Here is a 19784-nt window from a genome sequence, read left to right on the forward strand (position 1 = left end):
CTTCAAGTAGGTGGATATTTGATTTTGCCAGGAAAGTATGTCCGGACTCTGTTCCTGTGCAAAATATTGTTCGTGATGCGTCTCCGGGCCACGACGCGATAGAATCACCTTTTACGATGGCAGAATTTTCAGTTGCCCTCCTGTCCTGTAACAATAACGCGCCTGGGTTAGATAGAATCAAATTCAACTTGTTAAGGAATCTACCCGGCAATGCCAAGAGGCGCTTGTTGAACTTGTTCAACAAGTTCCTGAAGCAAAACATTGTACCGCAGGATTGGAGGCAAGTGAAGGTGATCGCCATCCAAAAACCAGGGAAACCAGCTTCTGATCACAACTCTTATAGGCCGATTGCAATGCTATCCTGTATCCGGAAATTGATGGAAAAAATGATACTCCGTCGTTAAGACCATTGGGTCGAATCAAATGGCCTACTATCGGATACTCAATTTGGCTTCCGCCGTGCCAAAGGGACGAATGATTGTCTTGCGCTGCTTTCAACAGATATTCAGCTGGCGTATGCTCGCAAAGAACAAATGGCGTCTGCGTTCTTGGACATTGAGGGGGCTTTTGATTCTGTTTCTATTGACATTCTTTCGGGCAAACTTCACCGACAAGGATTTTCTCCAATTTTAATCAATTTTTTGCACAATTTGTTGTCCGAAAAGCACATGCATTTTACGCACGGCGATTTGGCAACTTTTCGCATTAGCTACATGGGTCTTCCCCAGGGCTCATGCTTAAGCCCCCTTTTTTACAACTTTTATGTAAATGACATCGACGAATGTCTGGCAAATTCATGTACGATAAGACAACTTGCAGACGACAGTGTAATCTCTGTTACAGGAGCCAAAGCTGCCGATTTGCAAGGACCATTGCAAGATACCTTGGACAATTTGTCTGCTTGGGCTTTACAGCTAGGTATCGAATTCTCTCCGGAGAAGACTGAGATAGAAGTTTTTTCTAGGAAGCATGAACCTGCTCAGCTTCAAACACAATTAATGGGTAAAACGATTTCTCAGGTTTTGGTACACAAATATCTTGGTATCTCGTTCGACTCTAAAGGCACCTGGGGTTGTCACGTGAGGTATCTGATGAAAAAATGTCAACAAAGAGTGAATTTTCTTCGTACAATAACCGGACAATGGTGGGGAGCCCATCCAGGAGACCTTATAAGGCTTTACCAAACAACGATATTGTCTGTTATTGAAAACGGGTGTTTCTGCTTCCGCTCCGCAGCAAACACACATCTGATCAAACTGGAGCGAATACAATATCGTTGTTTGCGTATCGCCTTAGGTTGCATGCAGTCGACCCATACGATGAGTTTGGAGGTCCTAGCTGGAGTACTACCATTGAAAAACCGCTTCTGGAGCCTGTCTTCTCGTATTCTTATCAAATGTGAGGTCTTGAACCTTCCCGTGATTGAAAATTTTGAAAGGTTAATCGAACTTAATTCTCAAACCCGTTTTATGACATTGTATTTCCATCACATGTCCCAAAATATTAACCTTTCTTCGAATATTCCAAATCGTGTCGATTTATCAAATACTTCGCACGTCGCAGAATTGGCTGCAATTAAGTACACCCTAGGGATTATCGAAAAAATGCCCACGGACCATTATTTCATCTTTACGGACAGTCTCAGTTCCATTGAGGCTCTCCGATCGATGAAAGATGTTAAGCACTCTCCGTATTTCCTGGGGAAAATACGGGAACATCTGAGTGCTTTATCCGAAAAATCGTTCAAGATTACCTTAGCGTAGGTCCCTTCTCACTGCTCGATACCGGGCAATGAGAAAGCGGACTCTTTGGCTAAGGTGGGCGCAACAAACGGTGATATTTATGAAAGACCAATTGCTTTTAATGAATTTTGGTGACAACAAACGGTGATATTTATGAAAGACCAATTGCTTTTAATGAATTTTTCGCACTTGTACGTCAGAATACGATCATCAGTTGGCAAAATGCTTGGACCAGAGGGGAATTGGGAAGGTGGTTACATTCCATAATCCCCAAAGTATCTACGAACCCGTGGTTCAAGGGGTTGGATGTAGGTCGGGATTTCATTTGCGTGATGTCCCGGCTTATGTCCAATCACTATAGATTTGACGCGCATCTCCGTCGTGTTGGGCTCGGGGAAAGTGGTATCTGTGCCTGTGGTGAGGGTTATCACGACATAGAGCATGTGGTTTGGTCATGCCCTGTACACCGTGACGCCAGGTCTAAATTAATAGCTTCCCTGCAGGCCGAAAGTAGGCAGCCGGCTGTTCCTGTTCGTGATGTCTTGGCGAGCCGTGACCTATCCTACATGTCCCTTATATACGTTTTCCTGAAATCCATCCACGCCCCAGTTTAATCCTATTCCCTTCCGCCTACATCCAACCAAACGACAAGAACACGTTAAGACCCCGGATCCGGAAACGGTAACTAGACCCGCACGATACTCTCAAGGCCCGAGGGAGACAACCCAATATGCCAGTTCGTAATATCTTGGCCCAGCAGCGGAACGTATTCAATATGCTGCTTACCTATGGCGATGGAAAACCATCAAACAACAAATCAGTGCTTTTAATGCAAAACATTCTAGCTTTAAGTTAGATTTAGTTTCAGCTCGTAGTCGGCAGCGAGGATAAAAAATTTGCTTTTAGTTATTAAGATACTTTAGAAAGTAAGCTACCAGATATAATTGGCGCCGTTAAACATTAAATTGTATTTGTGCCGTGTCAAATAAATTATAGATGAAGAAAAAAGAAATACAATTTTTTGATATATCTTAGAATTTTGAAGACGATTTCGTTAGGATGTGTTGTATACTGTTTTAAAAAAGGAGCTCAAATTTATCGAATTCCTGAAAAACTGTCAAGCTTTCGTTTCGAAATGTATTAAAATTGATTTTTACGCAGTTTTTGGCTTGGTTTTTCACGTCTTTTTTTAATGCGAATTTCGGAATTTCCGTGGATTAACATGCGGATTTCCAGGAAAAGTCGCGTTTTACACCGATTGTTTCAAATAATGTTCTTTTCAAACTGCTTATTCAGAGTTTCGGTTGTATTTTTTTAACGGATTTTAGAGAATTTCTCAAATATTTAATTGCTCCCAAGTTTTATGAATTTCCAACACATTTACCATAAAAAAATAATTTTAACGGTTTCATGTGAATTTTTTCATTGGTCAATTTGGCATTTATCAAGATGGCTTGACAAAAAATTTATTTAATTCTTTTATCACCAATATTTAGTGGTTAATTTGTGAGTTCGAAATCCAATTTGTGGTAATTTGTGGTTAAGTGGTTTCCGAGAAATTTTCAAAAAACTGAGTCAAGCCATCTTGAAACATGATTTTGCTTCAAATGAATCGGACAACGATGATATATACATCAATTGAAAGCTTTTAATTTGTGGTCCACGAAAATGTAATTTTAAGGTCTTAACTACTAGTGTTTGTAAAGAAATTTTTGTTTTATTATTCACGTAGTTCTACGTTTGTTTACTTGTTGTTGACGCTGCTGGCCAATAGCGGCGTTGGCTGTTTGCGGTGTTTGTCACTGCTATACTGAACGTGCGTGTGGGGAATATGGTAAATATCGAGATTTGGGGAACTAAGCCAACACACTTGTTATTTCAGGTAGCCAATCAGGCGCAAAATGAATGTGTGTAAATTTGTTGGTAAAAAGGATACCGGTAACGAAAATGTACTTTCAAAGGAAAGCAATCCAAATTCGACGGATTATTTTTCAGAACCAGCAGCAGAGCCGGATTTACGATTGTGGGGGGTCCGGGGTCCAGTCTTGTGTGGGGGCCCCAGAATAAACTTTATCCATCTTTGAAAACCTAACAAAAGTTTGTCAGAAATTTTCAGAACATCTTTTTATAATGTGTCTTCGCTGAAAAATTATCAATTATAAAATCAACGCTCAACTCGCAAATTCACAATGCCATATTTGACAGCCTTGATTTTTTCATACGCTAAATATTTTTAATTAGTTTCATCTTCGAAAAAGACGGCTCCCCCAGTTGCGTTCGAAACCATTAGACTCAAATTAATACGCAATACAATTTTAGTTTAGCATGTATTTCGCAAGTTTGCTATTCAAATTTAAATTCTTCAAATGTAATTCAAAGGAAATATTCACTAGACTCTGAAACTACTTATAGAAAGCGGATTTTATTATTGGGGGTCAGACTTTCAAAATCCATTATTAATTGAGACAAGATTATTTTTTCTTGATTTGTGGTGGTCTCAAAATTTGGGACCCTTCTTAAATACGGCCCTGCGTCTGCAGGTCTGTAAAACCTGCACACGGACTCTGAAAATCTGCATTTTGCAAAGCACATCTGGTATCCCTGATTCGGACAAGTAAGCAACAGCAATGCATTAAAATAAACTTGTGGGTTATTTTCTTTCTCTGCTTTACCTTCCATGCGCGCTGGTTTGATTCAATTGGTGTATTAGAATGTGTCATTCCAAGAGAATCCGAGGTGAACTCTTATGGAGGTAGTTGTGATATTGGCGCTCGCGAAAAATATCACTGAAGGAAAGTTCAAATTTTCTTACTGAAAATCGAAATTTGAATCTCATTTTTGATAGAGAAAAAACCTTTCTCGATTTGTGGGGGCCCCTAAAATGTTGTGTGACCCCCCCCCCCCCCCTTAAATCCGGCACTGAGTATAGCAGTGAAAAACACCGCAAACAGCCAACGCTACAAGCGACCAGCAGCGTCAACAACAAATAAACAAACGTAGAACTATGTGAACAATAAAACACAAATTTACGTACAAACACTAGTAATTATTACCTTAAAATTACATTTTCGTGAACCACAAATTAAGAGCTTTCGATTGAGGTATATATCATCGTTGTCCGATTCATTTGAAGCAAAATCATGTTTCAAGATGGCTTGACTCAGTTTTTTGAAAATTTCTCGAGAACCACACAACCACAAATTACCACAAATTGGATTTCGAACTCACAAATTAACCACTAAATATTGGTGATAATAAAATTAAAGAAAATTATTTTGTCAAGCCATCTTGATATATGCGTCAATTTGAGGCTTTTCTTCCGGATCAATGTTCGCTTGAGAACAAATTTTGCATGAGAAGACAAAACTTCTAAGCTATAATTAAAACGATCGATGTTTAATTTTTTCCATACATTCCATTGGCATTCAAGAGCAGGTTGACAGAGAGTAAATGCAGAAGGAAGATTATCAACGATTTTTAAATAAAAAGGGCGCAAATTGTGCAGGTTTCCATGAAGGTACTCGCTAAAGTCGATAAACAGTTAAAGGAAGAAAAATTTTTGAAGGAGAAATATTTTTCATAGTTTTATTAACACCATTCTCGCAAGGATATATATAAACATGTAAAATTGACGTTTTTCACATATTTTTTAAAAATAAAGCACCGAGAAAATTTAAAACCTATCATCAGGAAAACCGGGAAAAAAGCAGGAAATCGAAAATTGATTTTGAGTGGTCACCCTGCATAAAAAAACTTTTACTTGAGACTATTCCATGTTTCTACAGAGGATGTTGTTCAGACTTTCCGAAAATATTTTTGATGACATTCAACTTATGTTTGAATGTTAGACCTGAATTCGAGTTGAGGGATTTTTCTACTTTTTCGATTGTTTCTACTTTTTCGAGTTTGGCGCTATACGTGAGTTACATATACTTAATCGTATTAATAACCTTTTTTCTAGCTAAAACCTATCTCGTCCTTTTGAATTATTTTCGAACAAGATATTTTGCAAATTTTAGTAAAACTTGCTATCGTTTGCAGCCCACGAAGATTATTAATTACTTATTGAATGTTCCGACAATATACGGGTTTACATGGTTATCCATCACTTTCCAAATCTCATCATTCAATTCTCACTTTTTATGTCTCACAGGAATTTAACTCGTCATAATCATACTCTTTTCAACGAGAGAAAATCGCGAGAGAAAAAATCAGTGCTACGGGCATTTTACATTTGTATATATGAATTTCCAAATTTTTTTGGTCAGCATCATTCCTTAACATGGCCGCAGTAAGTCAACTGTCCTGCGTTTGAAGCTGAATACAAACAAGTTATACATATCAGCATGACATTTTAAAGATGGTATTAATTTTATCATGTTGAATCATAAGTTTTTATAAGTTTTTTTTTCGGCGCGGATTTAGTTTTCACGGCGCGGATCCAAAAACCCGTGGCGCGGATTTTGCGGATTCAAAATTAAGGTTTCTGTAACAACCCTGTATCTGTAAGTTCGAGAGATGACTCGTTCGTATGACACTAGTTATGCTCAAATAAGTCATGTAATCTTTGAGATAATAGACTTTCGTTGTTTTATTAACAATTTAATACATAACGGTTGCTTAAGTTCGATTATAATCAAATTAAATGGGAACGTATAGGGCAGCCTAACTTTTAAACCACGTGTTCAATCATAATTCATCAGTTAACCTTAAACTAGCCCGCTTATCTGATAATAATATTGATCAAATCCGTTGTGTAGTTTCTGAGATAATGAAGTTTCGTGATTTTCACATTTCGGTTCATTACAGATGAAGTTACAGTTCGATTGCAGCAAAATTCAATAGGGTGTTATGAGGCAGCTAGACCTTTCATTTGACACTAATTTTGTGGAAATCGGATCAGCCATCACTGAGAAAAGTGAGTGAGTTCATAGTGAGTGAGTTTTCATAGCTGGATTTCACATTTTTAAACATAACAGGCAAAAATTGCAAAACAAATCAATAGGGTCTTATGGGGCAACTAGACCTTCCATTTGACACCGATTTTATGAAAATCGGTTCAGCCATCTCTGAGAAACATGAGTGAGATTAAGTAGTCTTCAAAACACGTTTCTTGTCATAACTTTTGAACCACAAGTTCAATCTTCATGAAATTCAAAAGTTAAGGGTATTTCAGGTAGCCCGTTCATTTGAAACCTATTTTGTTCAAATCGGTTGTGTAGTTTTTGAGATAATGATGTTTCATGATTTTTACATTTTGAAACATAACCTTCAAACTAAAAATCCGATTACAATAAAATTCAATAGGGTCTTATGGGGCAACAAGACCTTTCATTTGCAATTAATTTCATGAAAATCGGTCCAGCCATCTCTGAGAAAAGTGAGTGAGAATAAAAATCTGCACATACACACACACATACACACACACATACAGAAAATGCTCAGCTCGTCGAGCTGAGTCGAGTGATATATGCCATTCGGCCCTTTGGAGCACTTTTATACTTTCGGCTTTGCAAGTGATTGCTATACCTTTCTAGGAGAAAGGCAAAAACATTAAATTTCAATTTAAAAAAAATAAGAGTTGATTTTTTTTTATTTTTTTTTAAGAAACTTGACGTTAATACGCAACTTTTTAAAAAAAGTCCAGGATAGAGAAATGAAAAATATTTTTTTATGGTAGATTAATTTTTTTATAAAAATTCTAATTCAAACATTTTTCAAAATATTTGTATTCTGATGATTTTAATTCATTTTGAATCAAAAAGCTCTTGGTAGTAAACTTTCTAAAGACATCGGTTTTCGAGTTATTTTAAATTTAAGCTCGAAAAATTATTGATATTTCGGAAAATACACGTTTTTCTTAATTTGTCCATGGTTCTCCAGCAAAAACCATACATTCATTGGAATGCTTGATCAAAAATATACAATTTATTCTTTGACAACAAAACGATTAGATAAATAACTCAAGCGCTGAACCTTAGCCTACCTACACGTTCCCCTTGCCGAATGTTTTATAAAAACCTAAATTAATCCACCTAGCGGTCAGACCCAGCCTTTCTCATTCAAACTTTTATTTGTAAAAATAGATTTACATGAACGCTTCAATCCAATAAATGTATGTCACTCTTTAGGTTCTAAAATATTGATGTTGTAATCTATACATATAAAAATGTAGTCCGGTCTGTCTGTCTGTTTGATCCATATAGGCTCGAAAACTACCGAACCGATCGACGTGAAACTTTGTATGTAGGGGTTTTTGTCCCGATAAAGGTTCCTATGATAGTTTGAGACCCCTCCCTCTTCTGGAAAGGAGGGGTCCAATACAAATGAAACATAAATTTCTGCACAACTCAAGAACAAACCAAGCAAATGAAACCGAGTTTGGCATGTGGATGTTTTAAAGGGTAATAAATATGTCCATAATGGTTCGACGCCCCTCCCTCTTATGGAAGCACAAATTTCTGCACATCTCGCGAACTAATCAACTAAATGGAACCATATTTAGCAGGTGAATGTTTTTAGTGGTAACAAATATGTTCCATAATCGACCTCAGGCAACATTTTGGATATTGTTTTTGGCACATTTTGCTTGTGTAGGATAAGTACAACGATACACCGTGCCCCAGTACTGAGTCGAGAAAATTTCCAGCTCAAAAAGACATCGCTAACCACAGAGCCACGGGGACCACAAGAAAGATACACAGGAGCTGAATTCGACCACAGATACCATTTTGAATTCTAATATGGCGACTTCCGACTACGGAAAACCAGCAGCAAACGACCAAATACCACCCAATATGGGTATTTTCGGAATCGTAATGATGCACTGGAGCCACAAATCGACTTCAGACACCATTATGAATTGTAGGATGGCAACTTGTGGTTTCTGGAAAACAGCCAAAAATGGCCGATTTCCGTCTAACATGAGTATCTCCGGATCTAGAATGATACACAGCAGCTGAAATCGAAAATGATCAAATTACACCCAATATGGGTGTTTTTTCAACCAGAATGACGCTCAGAAGCCAGAAATTATATTAAATACCATTTTGAAATCCAAGATGGCGACTTCCGGTTTGTGAAAAACAGCCTAAAATAACCACATACCATCCAATATGAGTATCTCTGGAACCAGAATGATGCAATGAGCTAACAATTGACCTCAGGCACCATTTTGAATCGCTAAATGGCAACTTATAGGAAACAGTCGAAAATGACCAAATAATACTCAACATGGATATTTCCGTAATCGAGATGATGCATAGAAACCAAACATTGACCCTTGACACCATTTTGAATTTAAAGACGACCACTGTTAGTTTCTGGAAAACAACCAAAATAACTTAATACCTCCCAATATGGGTATTTCCGGTGTTAGATTGATGTCAGAAAATTTGCTGAAAATGACCGAATACCACCCAATATTAATATATTCAGAATTAGGGCGATGTACAGAAGCCAAACGTCGAGGATGTTGTCATTTCGATAAAACCAATAAAACCAATCAATTCAAACGATTTGCCATTTGACTTTGATCATATCCTATGGCCGATTCGTCGTGCATTTGCAGACTTTGAACACATCGCAAGGAATCAATGACTTTGGAACGTTCAAATAGTACAAAACCACATTCAAATTATGTTGAGGCCACATAAATATATCAATCAAAGCAGGTATAGTTTTAAATAGTCTTTGAATTTCTTTTCTTTCCATAACTTTTGAGCCACATATCAAATTGTTATGAAGTTTGTTATTTGTAAGTTTGAGAGATGACTCGTTCGTATGACACCAGTTATGTTCAAATAAGTCATGTGAAATAATAGACTTTCATTGTTTTATTAACAATTTAATACATAACGGTGGCTTAAGTTCAATTATAATCAAATGAAATGGAAACGTTTAGGGCAGCCAAACTTCGAAACCACGTGTTCAATCATAATTCATCAGTTAACTCTTAACTAGCCCGCTCATCTGATAATTATATTGATCAAATCGGTTGTGTAGTTTTTGAGATAATGAAGTTTCGTGATTTTCACATTTTGGTACTTTACAGACGAAGTTACAGTTCGATTACAGTAAAATTCAATAGGGTGTTACGAGGTAGCTAGACTTATTAATTGACACTAATTTTGTGGAAATCAGGTCAGCCATTTCTGAGAAAAGTGAGTGAGTTCAAGTAGTCTTTGGAATATGTTCCATTTCATAGCTGGATTTCACATTTTTAAACATAACAGGCAAAGTAATAGTCCGATTGCAAAACAAATCAATAGGGTCTTATGGGGCAACTAGACCTTCCATTTGACACTGGCTTTATGAAAATCGGTTCAGCCATCTCTAAGAAACATGAGTGAGATTAAGTAGTCTTCAAAACACGTCTTTCGTCAGTACTTTTGAACCACAAGTTCAATCTTTATGAAATTCAAAAGTTAAGGGTATTTCAGGTAGCCCGTTCATTTGAAAGCAAAATTGTTGAAATCGGTTGTGTAGTTTTCGAGATAATGATGTTTCATGATTTTTACATTTTGATACATAACCTCTAAACTAAAAATCCGATTACAATGAAATTTAATAGGGTCTTATGGGGCAACAAGACCTTTCATTTGCAATTAATTTCATGAAAATCGGTCCAGCCATCTCTGAGAAAAGTGAGTGAGAATAAAAATCTGCACATACACACACACACATACACACATACACACACACACACACACATACAGAAAATGCTCATTCGGCCTTTGGAGCACTTTTATACTTCCGGTTTTGCAAGTGATTGCTATACCTTTCTAGGAGAAAGGCAAAAATATGTTTGTCGTGCAACACTACCTACTTGTTTACTAATAATAACTGTTTGTAAAGTACGCAACCAATAACTACTGGGTTACCTATAATATCTGTTTTCGTATATAAATACGATTGCACTACTCCAGATGTGTTAGTAACAGTTTGCATTTTGTGAAGATGACTAAAGTGAAAATGGAATACACCAAGCCCAAATGCTGTAAATTCTTTCCTGATCATTGGTGCTCATCAAGCTTACGCAAATTAAACGAGAACGTTATTGCAAAATTAAAAATATTGAACAGTCAAGCTCATTTTAATACGTCTTTATCAATTTGTGATTCGTGTAGTTATTGGAATGATAGTCAAGCCACCATTCATCCCTTCGTTGTTTACTATTCAGAATCTGGAACACTTAAGAATATCAGCTTCATCATAATATCGGAAGTACTCCATCATGATATTGTTGCGGTTCAGGTGTTCATTGCCAAATTAATGAGTTTTTTGAAAACAACAATAGAGTTGAAAAAAGCGATATTCATGTCTGATGGAGCTGCCTCACAATATAAAAGTAGAAAAAACTTTGCCTGTCTTTGCAAGTTCAAAACAAAATATAACGTCGATGCAGAGTGGCATTTTTTTGCGACTTCTCATGGTGAAGGCCCATGCGATGCAATTGGTGGCATATCAAAACGAATGGCAGGAAATGCAAGTTTAGCTAAAGAACATGAACATCCCATTACAAGCGCAAAAGAATTGTATGATTGGTCTACTCAGAAAAGTAATAAAAATTCATCAAAAATGTCATTTAGTTGGGTATCATTTGAAGAATATGAACAAGGAGTAACAGAATGGAGCAATATTTTCAAAAAATCTATAATAATAGCTGCCACACAAAAGTATTACTCTTATGTTCTGATTTCAGAAAATAAGATACAAACGAAGCTGTTTTCAAAAGATGACGTATCATTTCCTTATGATGTATATAAAATATAAGGTGAAACTAGTTCTGTAAAGTATCTATGTCATAAAAAAATATGTTCCTAAGATAATAAAACTCGAAAATAAATATTTGATTCTTATGTATATTTATATCACTAAGAACATTTAACTCTTTTCTTGAGAACCGTTCGCCCAATCGTTTTGTTGTCAAAGAATGAATTGTATATTTTTGATCAAGCATTCCAATGAATGTATGGTTTTTGCTGGAGAACCATGGACAAATTAAGAAAAACGTGTATTTTCCGAAATATTAATAATTTTTCTAGCTTAAATTTAAAATAACTCGAAAACCGATGTCTTTAGAATGTTTACTACCAATAGCTTTTTGATTCAAAATGACTCTCTGCATCTTTAAAAATCATCAGAATACAAATATTTTGAAAAATGTTTGAATTAGAATTTTTATAAAAAAATTAATCTACCATAAAAAAATATTTTTCATTTCTCCATTCTGGACTTTTTTTAAAAGTTGCGTATTAACGTCAAGTTTCTTAAAAAAAAAATTTTAAAAAATCAACTCTTTTTTTTAATTGAAATTTCATGTTTATTTTTAATTTTTTTTTGGTAAAAAAATTTTTTTTTTGTACAGTGTATATTTTTTTATGATGCATTTTCGATTCGCTACAATTCATTCTCAGACAGTTTCTCTATACAACCAACGGTTTCTGGGCTACAATGCTTCGAATAAAATCTATGCCAAAAGGCATACGCCCTTTTAGAATGTAACTCATGGGTGTAAAAATCTCTTCATCTGTGAAAAATGCTCATTTTGCTAAGCCAAACACGTGTGCAAAGTTTCATCCAAATCAAAAATGGTCGATAAAATTTTCGCGTATTTCCAGGCGATTTGAAATGATTTTGCTCTAGAACTTTTTAAAGGCAAACAAAACCGAAAACTGAAAAAAGTGAATAACTCTGCAGTAGTTAAATTTTGGCCATATGCGTAGAAGGATATTTTTTATCAAATGGGGTCCTCTAGCACCCCTAAAAGGATTTTAATTCAGCTCCCTAAAACCCTGTGAAGTCTAGTCTATATATGAGTACAGTGATGTTTCGATTATACCACGATCGGAAAAAAAATTCGTGTCATATATTTGAAACATATTTATTTTATGTTATATTCAAGTATATGTGTTTCTGTATGTTCATATGAGTGTGAATGTTATGTTTTAAATATTCGGTATGGTTGTGCTGTTATTTACCAATAATTTGTTATTTAGAGTGGGAAATATAAACCCTGCAGAAATTATCAAGGCATATTTTTTTCTAATAAATTTTCATGTAAATCTTTTTAAAAATAATAAGTTCGTGTGAGAAAGGCTGGGTCTCACTGCTAGGTGGATTAATTGGGGTTTTATTCCACCATCACCAAATTTTGACATTCTTTTTTATCGTGTCAAAATGAGATTTTCAAGAAAAAGGTACTTATTGACATATATTATACATTGTGATAATTTGAAAAATTTGGCACAGAAATCTTTTTTTTTTTAATTATTTCTCTTATATAGAATGTTTCGCATAAGCCGTCGTGAGTCAACATGAAGAACTGATATCATAAAAAACCGTTTTATCAAAAAGGAACAACTGTTTGAAGTGGTGCAAGATTAGCAGTAAAAGTTGTCTCTGCTCAATCATGCAGCTCTCGGTTCTCTAAATCCTTAAATCAAACGTCTAATTCGGTTACGGTACGACATCACATTTCTAGTGATTGTTCTCTTATAGAAGATTCATTGTATGACAAATGTGGTACTTGATGTGTTATGCTCCAACCTGCAACACACCGCAGAAAAATCTAAACACGACGCAATGTAAAAATTTATATTAACTGTAGTCTCCTTGGTCTTCCGTCTTTGTTTGCTTTGATTCACTTTCGCAATATGGGATAACCGCTCCATTATTCATCTCAACAGCTAGCTGCACCTATATTCATCTTATTTCTTTCATTAGTCCAATTTACCGTCAATTTTGTACAAATTTTGAAAGTAAATCTATTTGCTTTTTGACATTGTCAAGTGGTTGAAAGTTTTACGTTAGAAATATAGTAAAGTTTGACGATAAATTGATCAAAAAGGCCTCATGAGATGATTATAGGTATTGAGATGAATAAAGGAGCGATTACCCTACCTGTTTTCAGGATTATTTAAATTTGTGCAATGTGCCGCATTTCCACACTCAAAGCGTTAGAATTCCCCCAGTATAGTGATCTATGAAATATCAGTTCGATACAAATTTCAATTTATGATTTGTGTACACACTACATGTCAATACAGAGTATCATTACCGTAACGTAAAATTAGTGGCGCTACTAGCTGCTATCCATGTAACCAGATTGCCTCTCTGGGTGATATAATAGCCATGCAGGATATATTCACATAGCACCCACATCTAAAATAAACGAAGTCTGGCAGTTTGGTGGCTTGATGCCGCAAACTCATTCCAGTTTACCGAGGTTTCAGTCGGGACGACCCGCATAAAATTAATTGGATTCTATTTCGCAATTAATCTCGTATGCTGGCACAGTTGTGCAACACCTCGCAGAATTACAACGCCTTGCTTTGGCGCCAAGTTGTGATTTATGATTTAGGAAATTAGTTGCTCTTGCGCGATAAAGAATACAATACGGTACAACTTCCAGTTTTCTTACGCCTCATACCTGGGGCTGACAGGTGTCTCTTGTTGCTCGTAGCAGGTATTTTATGACCAAGGCAAATTTGATCACTTCGAGTTGCTGTGTAAATTAATTAGCATCATAATCAGGTAGACATTTCCCATATGTTTCAACAAATAACATAGTAATAAAGTATCTAATACTTTCAACGACCAACTTTAGGTTGACAAAGAATTTCACTGGTTATTCTTTTCTAGAAAGCATGAGTCAATAAATAAATGATACGATTTGTTATTGCATGTAATAATAGAATTCAATAATATATGACGTAATGTGATATAATTTAATACAATAGGATATAATATGATATGGTGTCCGATCAACCGAATGTATCAGAACTAGAACATCTCTTACTAATTTGTTACAAACTGTTTTTATACACTTGTGTTTTGAAGGACGGGTCGTTGAAATAACTCAACTTTTTCTACTTGACTAAAATAATTGCGGAAATTCGAATATCAAGACAGAACTATTGATACTACACACAGGGTGGCGAACCAGGTACTTTTTGCTAAGGTACTCAAACAATCACATATTTCATATATAACTGACTCAAAGAACAATATTCCAATATAGGTTTTTAAACACCGACATACCGGTCTCAAAATTTTCACAAACATCCATTAATGAAAATGTGAATACTGGCCCTTAATTTGCCCTTTTCAAAGTAATAATTATTGGCAATGAACTTTAACTTTATATACGTTTTAAGAACATACGGAGACGTCAAAACCAAAGATCTCGAGATACTATGTAGAGGGCGCTGTGGAACCCCTACCGGGAACTTGAGAAACACAAAGATTCCATACGTTCGGTCAGAAGGACCACACGGAACCAGTTTTAATTTACGATTGATTATAAGTTTTCATAAGAACCTAATGCTAGCCCTAGAGTGTATTCCGCGAGAGACAACTACCTATCTCTGTTATCCTAATGACCTCTCCTCGGCCTTTCTCTATTTTAGTACACTACTTGTAGGCTTAGTCCTGCTTAATTATGCTCTCCAGAGCGTCTCCGGCATTCGCTCCGCTACTCTCGTTTTGTTTATAAAAAACCCGGTAACTTATCCTCGCGCCTACGGCGACCAGTTACACGGCGCATCCAGTACGGTGTTTATTCTAACTGCGCTTACGAGTAATTTTTTGCAGTTTTCATCACCCAAGCCAAGCGAAAGACTTGGCCACAAATGTAAGCAAGCTCTGACCTACTTTTATGAAACGGCTGATATCCGTGTCCTAGTGGTGTTTGCTAACTTCATGGAAAGAATCCGGTAGAAGACCGGCTTTTTTCCGGGTTCTAAGTATGCCACCTAATGTGACGGAACCCTGAAAGAAGGGCGGGGTGCCGTTACATACATACATACTTACATACTTTGAACGTTAGGTATTTTTAAAAATTTACAAAAGGAAATCAAACAAAAATTCACGCTCTTGCGAAATGGAAATTTCATGAGAGGAGTTGAACAACTAAACCATATTCCTAACCGAAAAGCTCTTGAGAAACCTTTATAGCCCATTATAGTTCTCAAAGATGGTGACCACATTTTTCTTATCAATGAGCAAGAACTTGCTCATCAGTTCGAGAGTGTTCATTTTTCAATTCAAACTTAGTGAGTCCTATTGAAAATGAAGTGTCACAAAAAATGATCAGATCACCTCTTAAGAATTTTGATTGGAAGAGGTACTGGAAACAAAATTGAATGAAATACGTTGTATTATCAAGAACTTCGAAACATGAAACCAAGCACCGGTGGATCATAAGGCTTTAAATCGTGTAGAATATCATTATTCTTGATGCTAATACAAATGACTTCACACAAACATTTCATAACAATTCAACTCGCAAAGCTTCACCTATTCATTAAATTATGTAGATATTAAATAAACTGTTTTACTACTCAAATTTGAAAACTTGATCATAAGTCGTCCATTCATACCTTTTTCTCATGGCAGATTGTTGAACCCGAAAGTGGTACGTTCTTGTACCATAGCACTGATGGATTGGAAGCAAATTGAAACATCATCGTTGAAAGCTGCCGTCACGATTCTTCACCGAATCGCTGTTGGATGCAAAATGCCAGCCATGCTATTCCAAGTAAGTGATTTTGCTAAAAGTGAACCAACTGCAACGTAGCAAAACTTGTCTATGACACTTATTAACACTTTTTATTTTGACCTAGATAAATTTTATCCAATTCAGTCCAAGCCTTGCTATTTTTCAAAGAAAAAAAAATAGTTGAGAAAATTCCAGTTGATTCATCTCTGCCATTATTTGATAATCATGTTTTTTTTTTAATTTTGTCCTTTTTATTGTGTTAAACATTCAAAAATTCAAAAATTGTTCACATACAACGATTTGCTCTCCAAATCAAGATAGTTTTGAGTCTTACCTTAATCTTTACACTTGACATATAAAAATTGTTATTCATGCACAAACAAATCAAACTCACATGTTTCTATGATTTTTCGCTTCGTAAGCAAATCTATGACTATCTATTTTACATTATTTAGTAGAACAAACATTTCGTCCCTTATTAAAATCTATCTATCTGAGATATTCAAAGTTTCTAAAGCAGCTAAGTTTCCTTTATATGCGGCCTTTTTGTTTCTACATACTGGAAATCATTTACAGACGGGGTTGCTGACTAGTAAATAATTTGCATATCAAATTAATTGTGGATTGTACCGTACTGATATGTTATACCATAATAGTTTTGTCGATTTATTTTTTTATAAAAGTATATTATTTTCCTAACATAGGGCGTTATTATGTAGTGAACGCTTAGTAAACCTTTTCGTTCTGATGCCATTATTCACTATTACCTAATTCATATTTAATTGAATATTTCTACCTCAACGAATAACGTAATGCAGTACATTAAAAATTTAAGAACTTGAAAATGTACACAATAATGCAGGTTGATTATTGATGATTATTTAGCGCAACTAATTACCCAATGCGATTTTTTTTCTATTTTACTAACTGTGAAATCATTTATAACATTCAACAACAACATTAACATATAAAATAAAGAGTCCTTTAAAAAGATAATATTTTATTCGCTTAAAGAGGAGATGCACGTCACGTTAGATAAGGCGTCATAAGGGGCCGTTCAATAATTACGTAAGCAAACAGGGGGAAAGAGGGGGTAGTGCAATTTTCTTAGGCTATCTTACAAGGAAGGGAGGGGGGTGAATTGATTATCTTACGTAAGAAAAACATTGTTTCATTCTGTGCCGAACACGCATCAGTACTGGACGTGTTTGGTGATCGGTCCGATAGAGTATAAAACAAAAGACGTGTGAACAAGTGTTGGCATTGTTTGCCTGGTCGAGTGAAATAAATCCGGGTTCAAGGTCGTTCCTTTGTGCAACTGTTTCGCATCGTGACTGCCAGCTGGTGCGTAAGCCGATTTGGCTGCTGGCTGGATTGTGCTACAGCAGTGGACGAGACACAAACGAGGAAAAAGAAGAAGCCATCAGTGTCAGCGAGTCGTATCGCTGTGTGGAGTGATCTCACACCTGGCTCGCTGCTGGTGGCTGTTTGGTGCTGCTGTATTAGTGCTGCTGGCTGTAACGGCTGCTACTTCGAACGATCGGACAACCAACCTTACTGGAAGGGAGAAATAAAAAGGTACGTGTTCTTGTCAGCGCTAGTGCGCTAAACATAGCGCGATGGATGTAGATCCCTCGCCTCCCGCGCCACCATCCCCGAACCCCTCTGACCCTGACCCTTCTGTTACCCCCTCCCCTGTTCATTCTTCAGTCCCCCCTCGCCCCAGGCTTTACCCAGACGGAGCCCAGGGCAGCTATACTGTTTATTTTCGGCCAAAGGCAGGACCGAAATCGAAAAAGTTGAACCTCTTGCAGATTTCTAAAGACCTGACGAAGGAGTACAAGGGCGTGACCGAAATTTCCAAGGTCCGGCCTAACAAGCTCCGTGTCGTGGTCGGTAACCTGAAAGAGGCCAACGATATAGCTTGCTCTGAGCTCTTCACACGCGAGTATCGCGTTTACATACCCGCACGAGACGTGGAGATCGACGGTGTCATAACCGATTCGAGTCTGTCCGTCGAGTGTATACTGCAAAGTGCCAAAGGGTGCTTTAAGAACAAAACGTGTCCCGAAGTAAAGGTGCTCGACTGCAAGCAATTGCGGTCAGCATCGATCATCGGTGGCAAAACAGTATACACTCCGTCAGACTCGTTTCGAGTTACGTTCGCCGGGTCTGCACTACCAAGCCACGTCTCGATCCACCGGGTTCGTCTCCCTGTGAGGCTCTACGTGCCCCGCGTCATGAACTGCCTGAATTGCAAGCAGTTAGGCCATACAGCCGCCTACTGCTGCAATAAGGCACGTTGTGGCAAGTGTGGGGAGTCTCATGCGGAAGATTCTTGCAGTGTTAACGCTGAAAAGTGTATTCACTGCGGAGAAAATCTGCATGAGCTCTCGACATGTGCGGTGTACATGCAGCGCAGGGATAAAATAAAACGGTCTCTCAAAGAGCGTTCAAAGCGTTCCTACGCTGACATGCTGAAGAAGACCGTTACCACTTCTCCCGTTACTTCGAACCCCTTCGATCTGTTGCCCTCTGAGGAAACCGATTCTGACGATTCACCAGCGGGAGCATCTTACGCCAATCCTGGGGAGTCTAGAAAGAGGAAAAGTGTTTCCTCTCCTAAACTTCCCAGAAAAGGTCCTAAGATTTCTCAAAGTGAAATGAAGGTTACAAACAAACCAAACAGTGCTGCGGAAAAACCGAAGCAAACTCCTCCTGGGCTGGCAAATTTAAAGTCCCAGAAGGAGTTCCCAGCACTGCCAGGAACATCTAAAACCCCAGTTGCTCCTTTTACACTCCCAGTTGATGAAACAAACTCTGGATTAGTGAAATTTTCTGACATTGTGGACTGGATTTTTGAAACTTTCAATGTACCCGATCCAATTAAAATTTTTCTTACAGCATTCCTCCCAACAGTTAGATCATTTTTGAAGCAGTTGACTGCCCAATGGCCTCTCCTTGCAGCGATTGTATCCTTCGATGCCTAATTCAACTGCGTATATGAAGGATTCTATCTCTGTCTTACAGTGGAATTGTAGAAGTATTTTACCAAAAATTGATTCGTTTAAAGTTTTGATAAATAAAAACAAATGCGATGCATTTTCCCTTTGTGAAACTTGGCTTACTTCAAATATTGATCTCAACTTCCATGATTTTAATATTATTCGCCTTGATCGAGACACCCCATATGGAGGAGTACTTTTAGGGATTAAAAAGTGCTATTCTTTCTATCGTATTAACCTCCCCTCGATTCCAGGCATCGAAGTTGTCGCATGTCAAATGACAATACAAGGTAAAGAGCTTTGTATTGCCTCAATATATATTCCCCCCAGAGCACAGGTTGGGCAACGGCTGCTCTTTGATTTAATAGAACTTCTTCCCTCGCCACGTTTGATTTTGGGAGACTTCAACTCTCATGGCGTGGCTTGGGGTTCCCCATACAATGATAACCGCTCCTCTTTAATCTATAACCTTTGCGATGACTTCGACATGACTATTTTAAACAACGGTGAAATGACACGTATCCCGAAACCTCC

At 37.0% G+C, this 19784-nt stretch overlaps 1 protein-coding gene across 2 annotated transcripts in view; it reads left to right on the forward strand.

Moving 5' to 3' along the window:
* LOC129717836 (protein timeless homolog) overlaps positions 1-19784 on the forward strand; it is a 279468-nt gene that overhangs the window by 205291 nt on the left and 54393 nt on the right. For both annotated transcript variants that reach the window (XM_055668038.1, XM_055668039.1), the window contains one exon: positions 16143-16284. In XM_055668038.1, coding sequence (XP_055524013.1) covers positions 16143-16284 — 142 coding nt within the window. The remainder of the gene's footprint in view (positions 1-16142; positions 16285-19784) is intronic.

This window comes from Wyeomyia smithii, chromosome 1 (assembly GCF_029784165.1).
Source record: "Wyeomyia smithii strain HCP4-BCI-WySm-NY-G18 chromosome 1, ASM2978416v1, whole genome shotgun sequence".
Lineage (NCBI taxonomy): Eukaryota > Metazoa > Arthropoda > Insecta > Diptera > Culicidae > Wyeomyia > Wyeomyia smithii.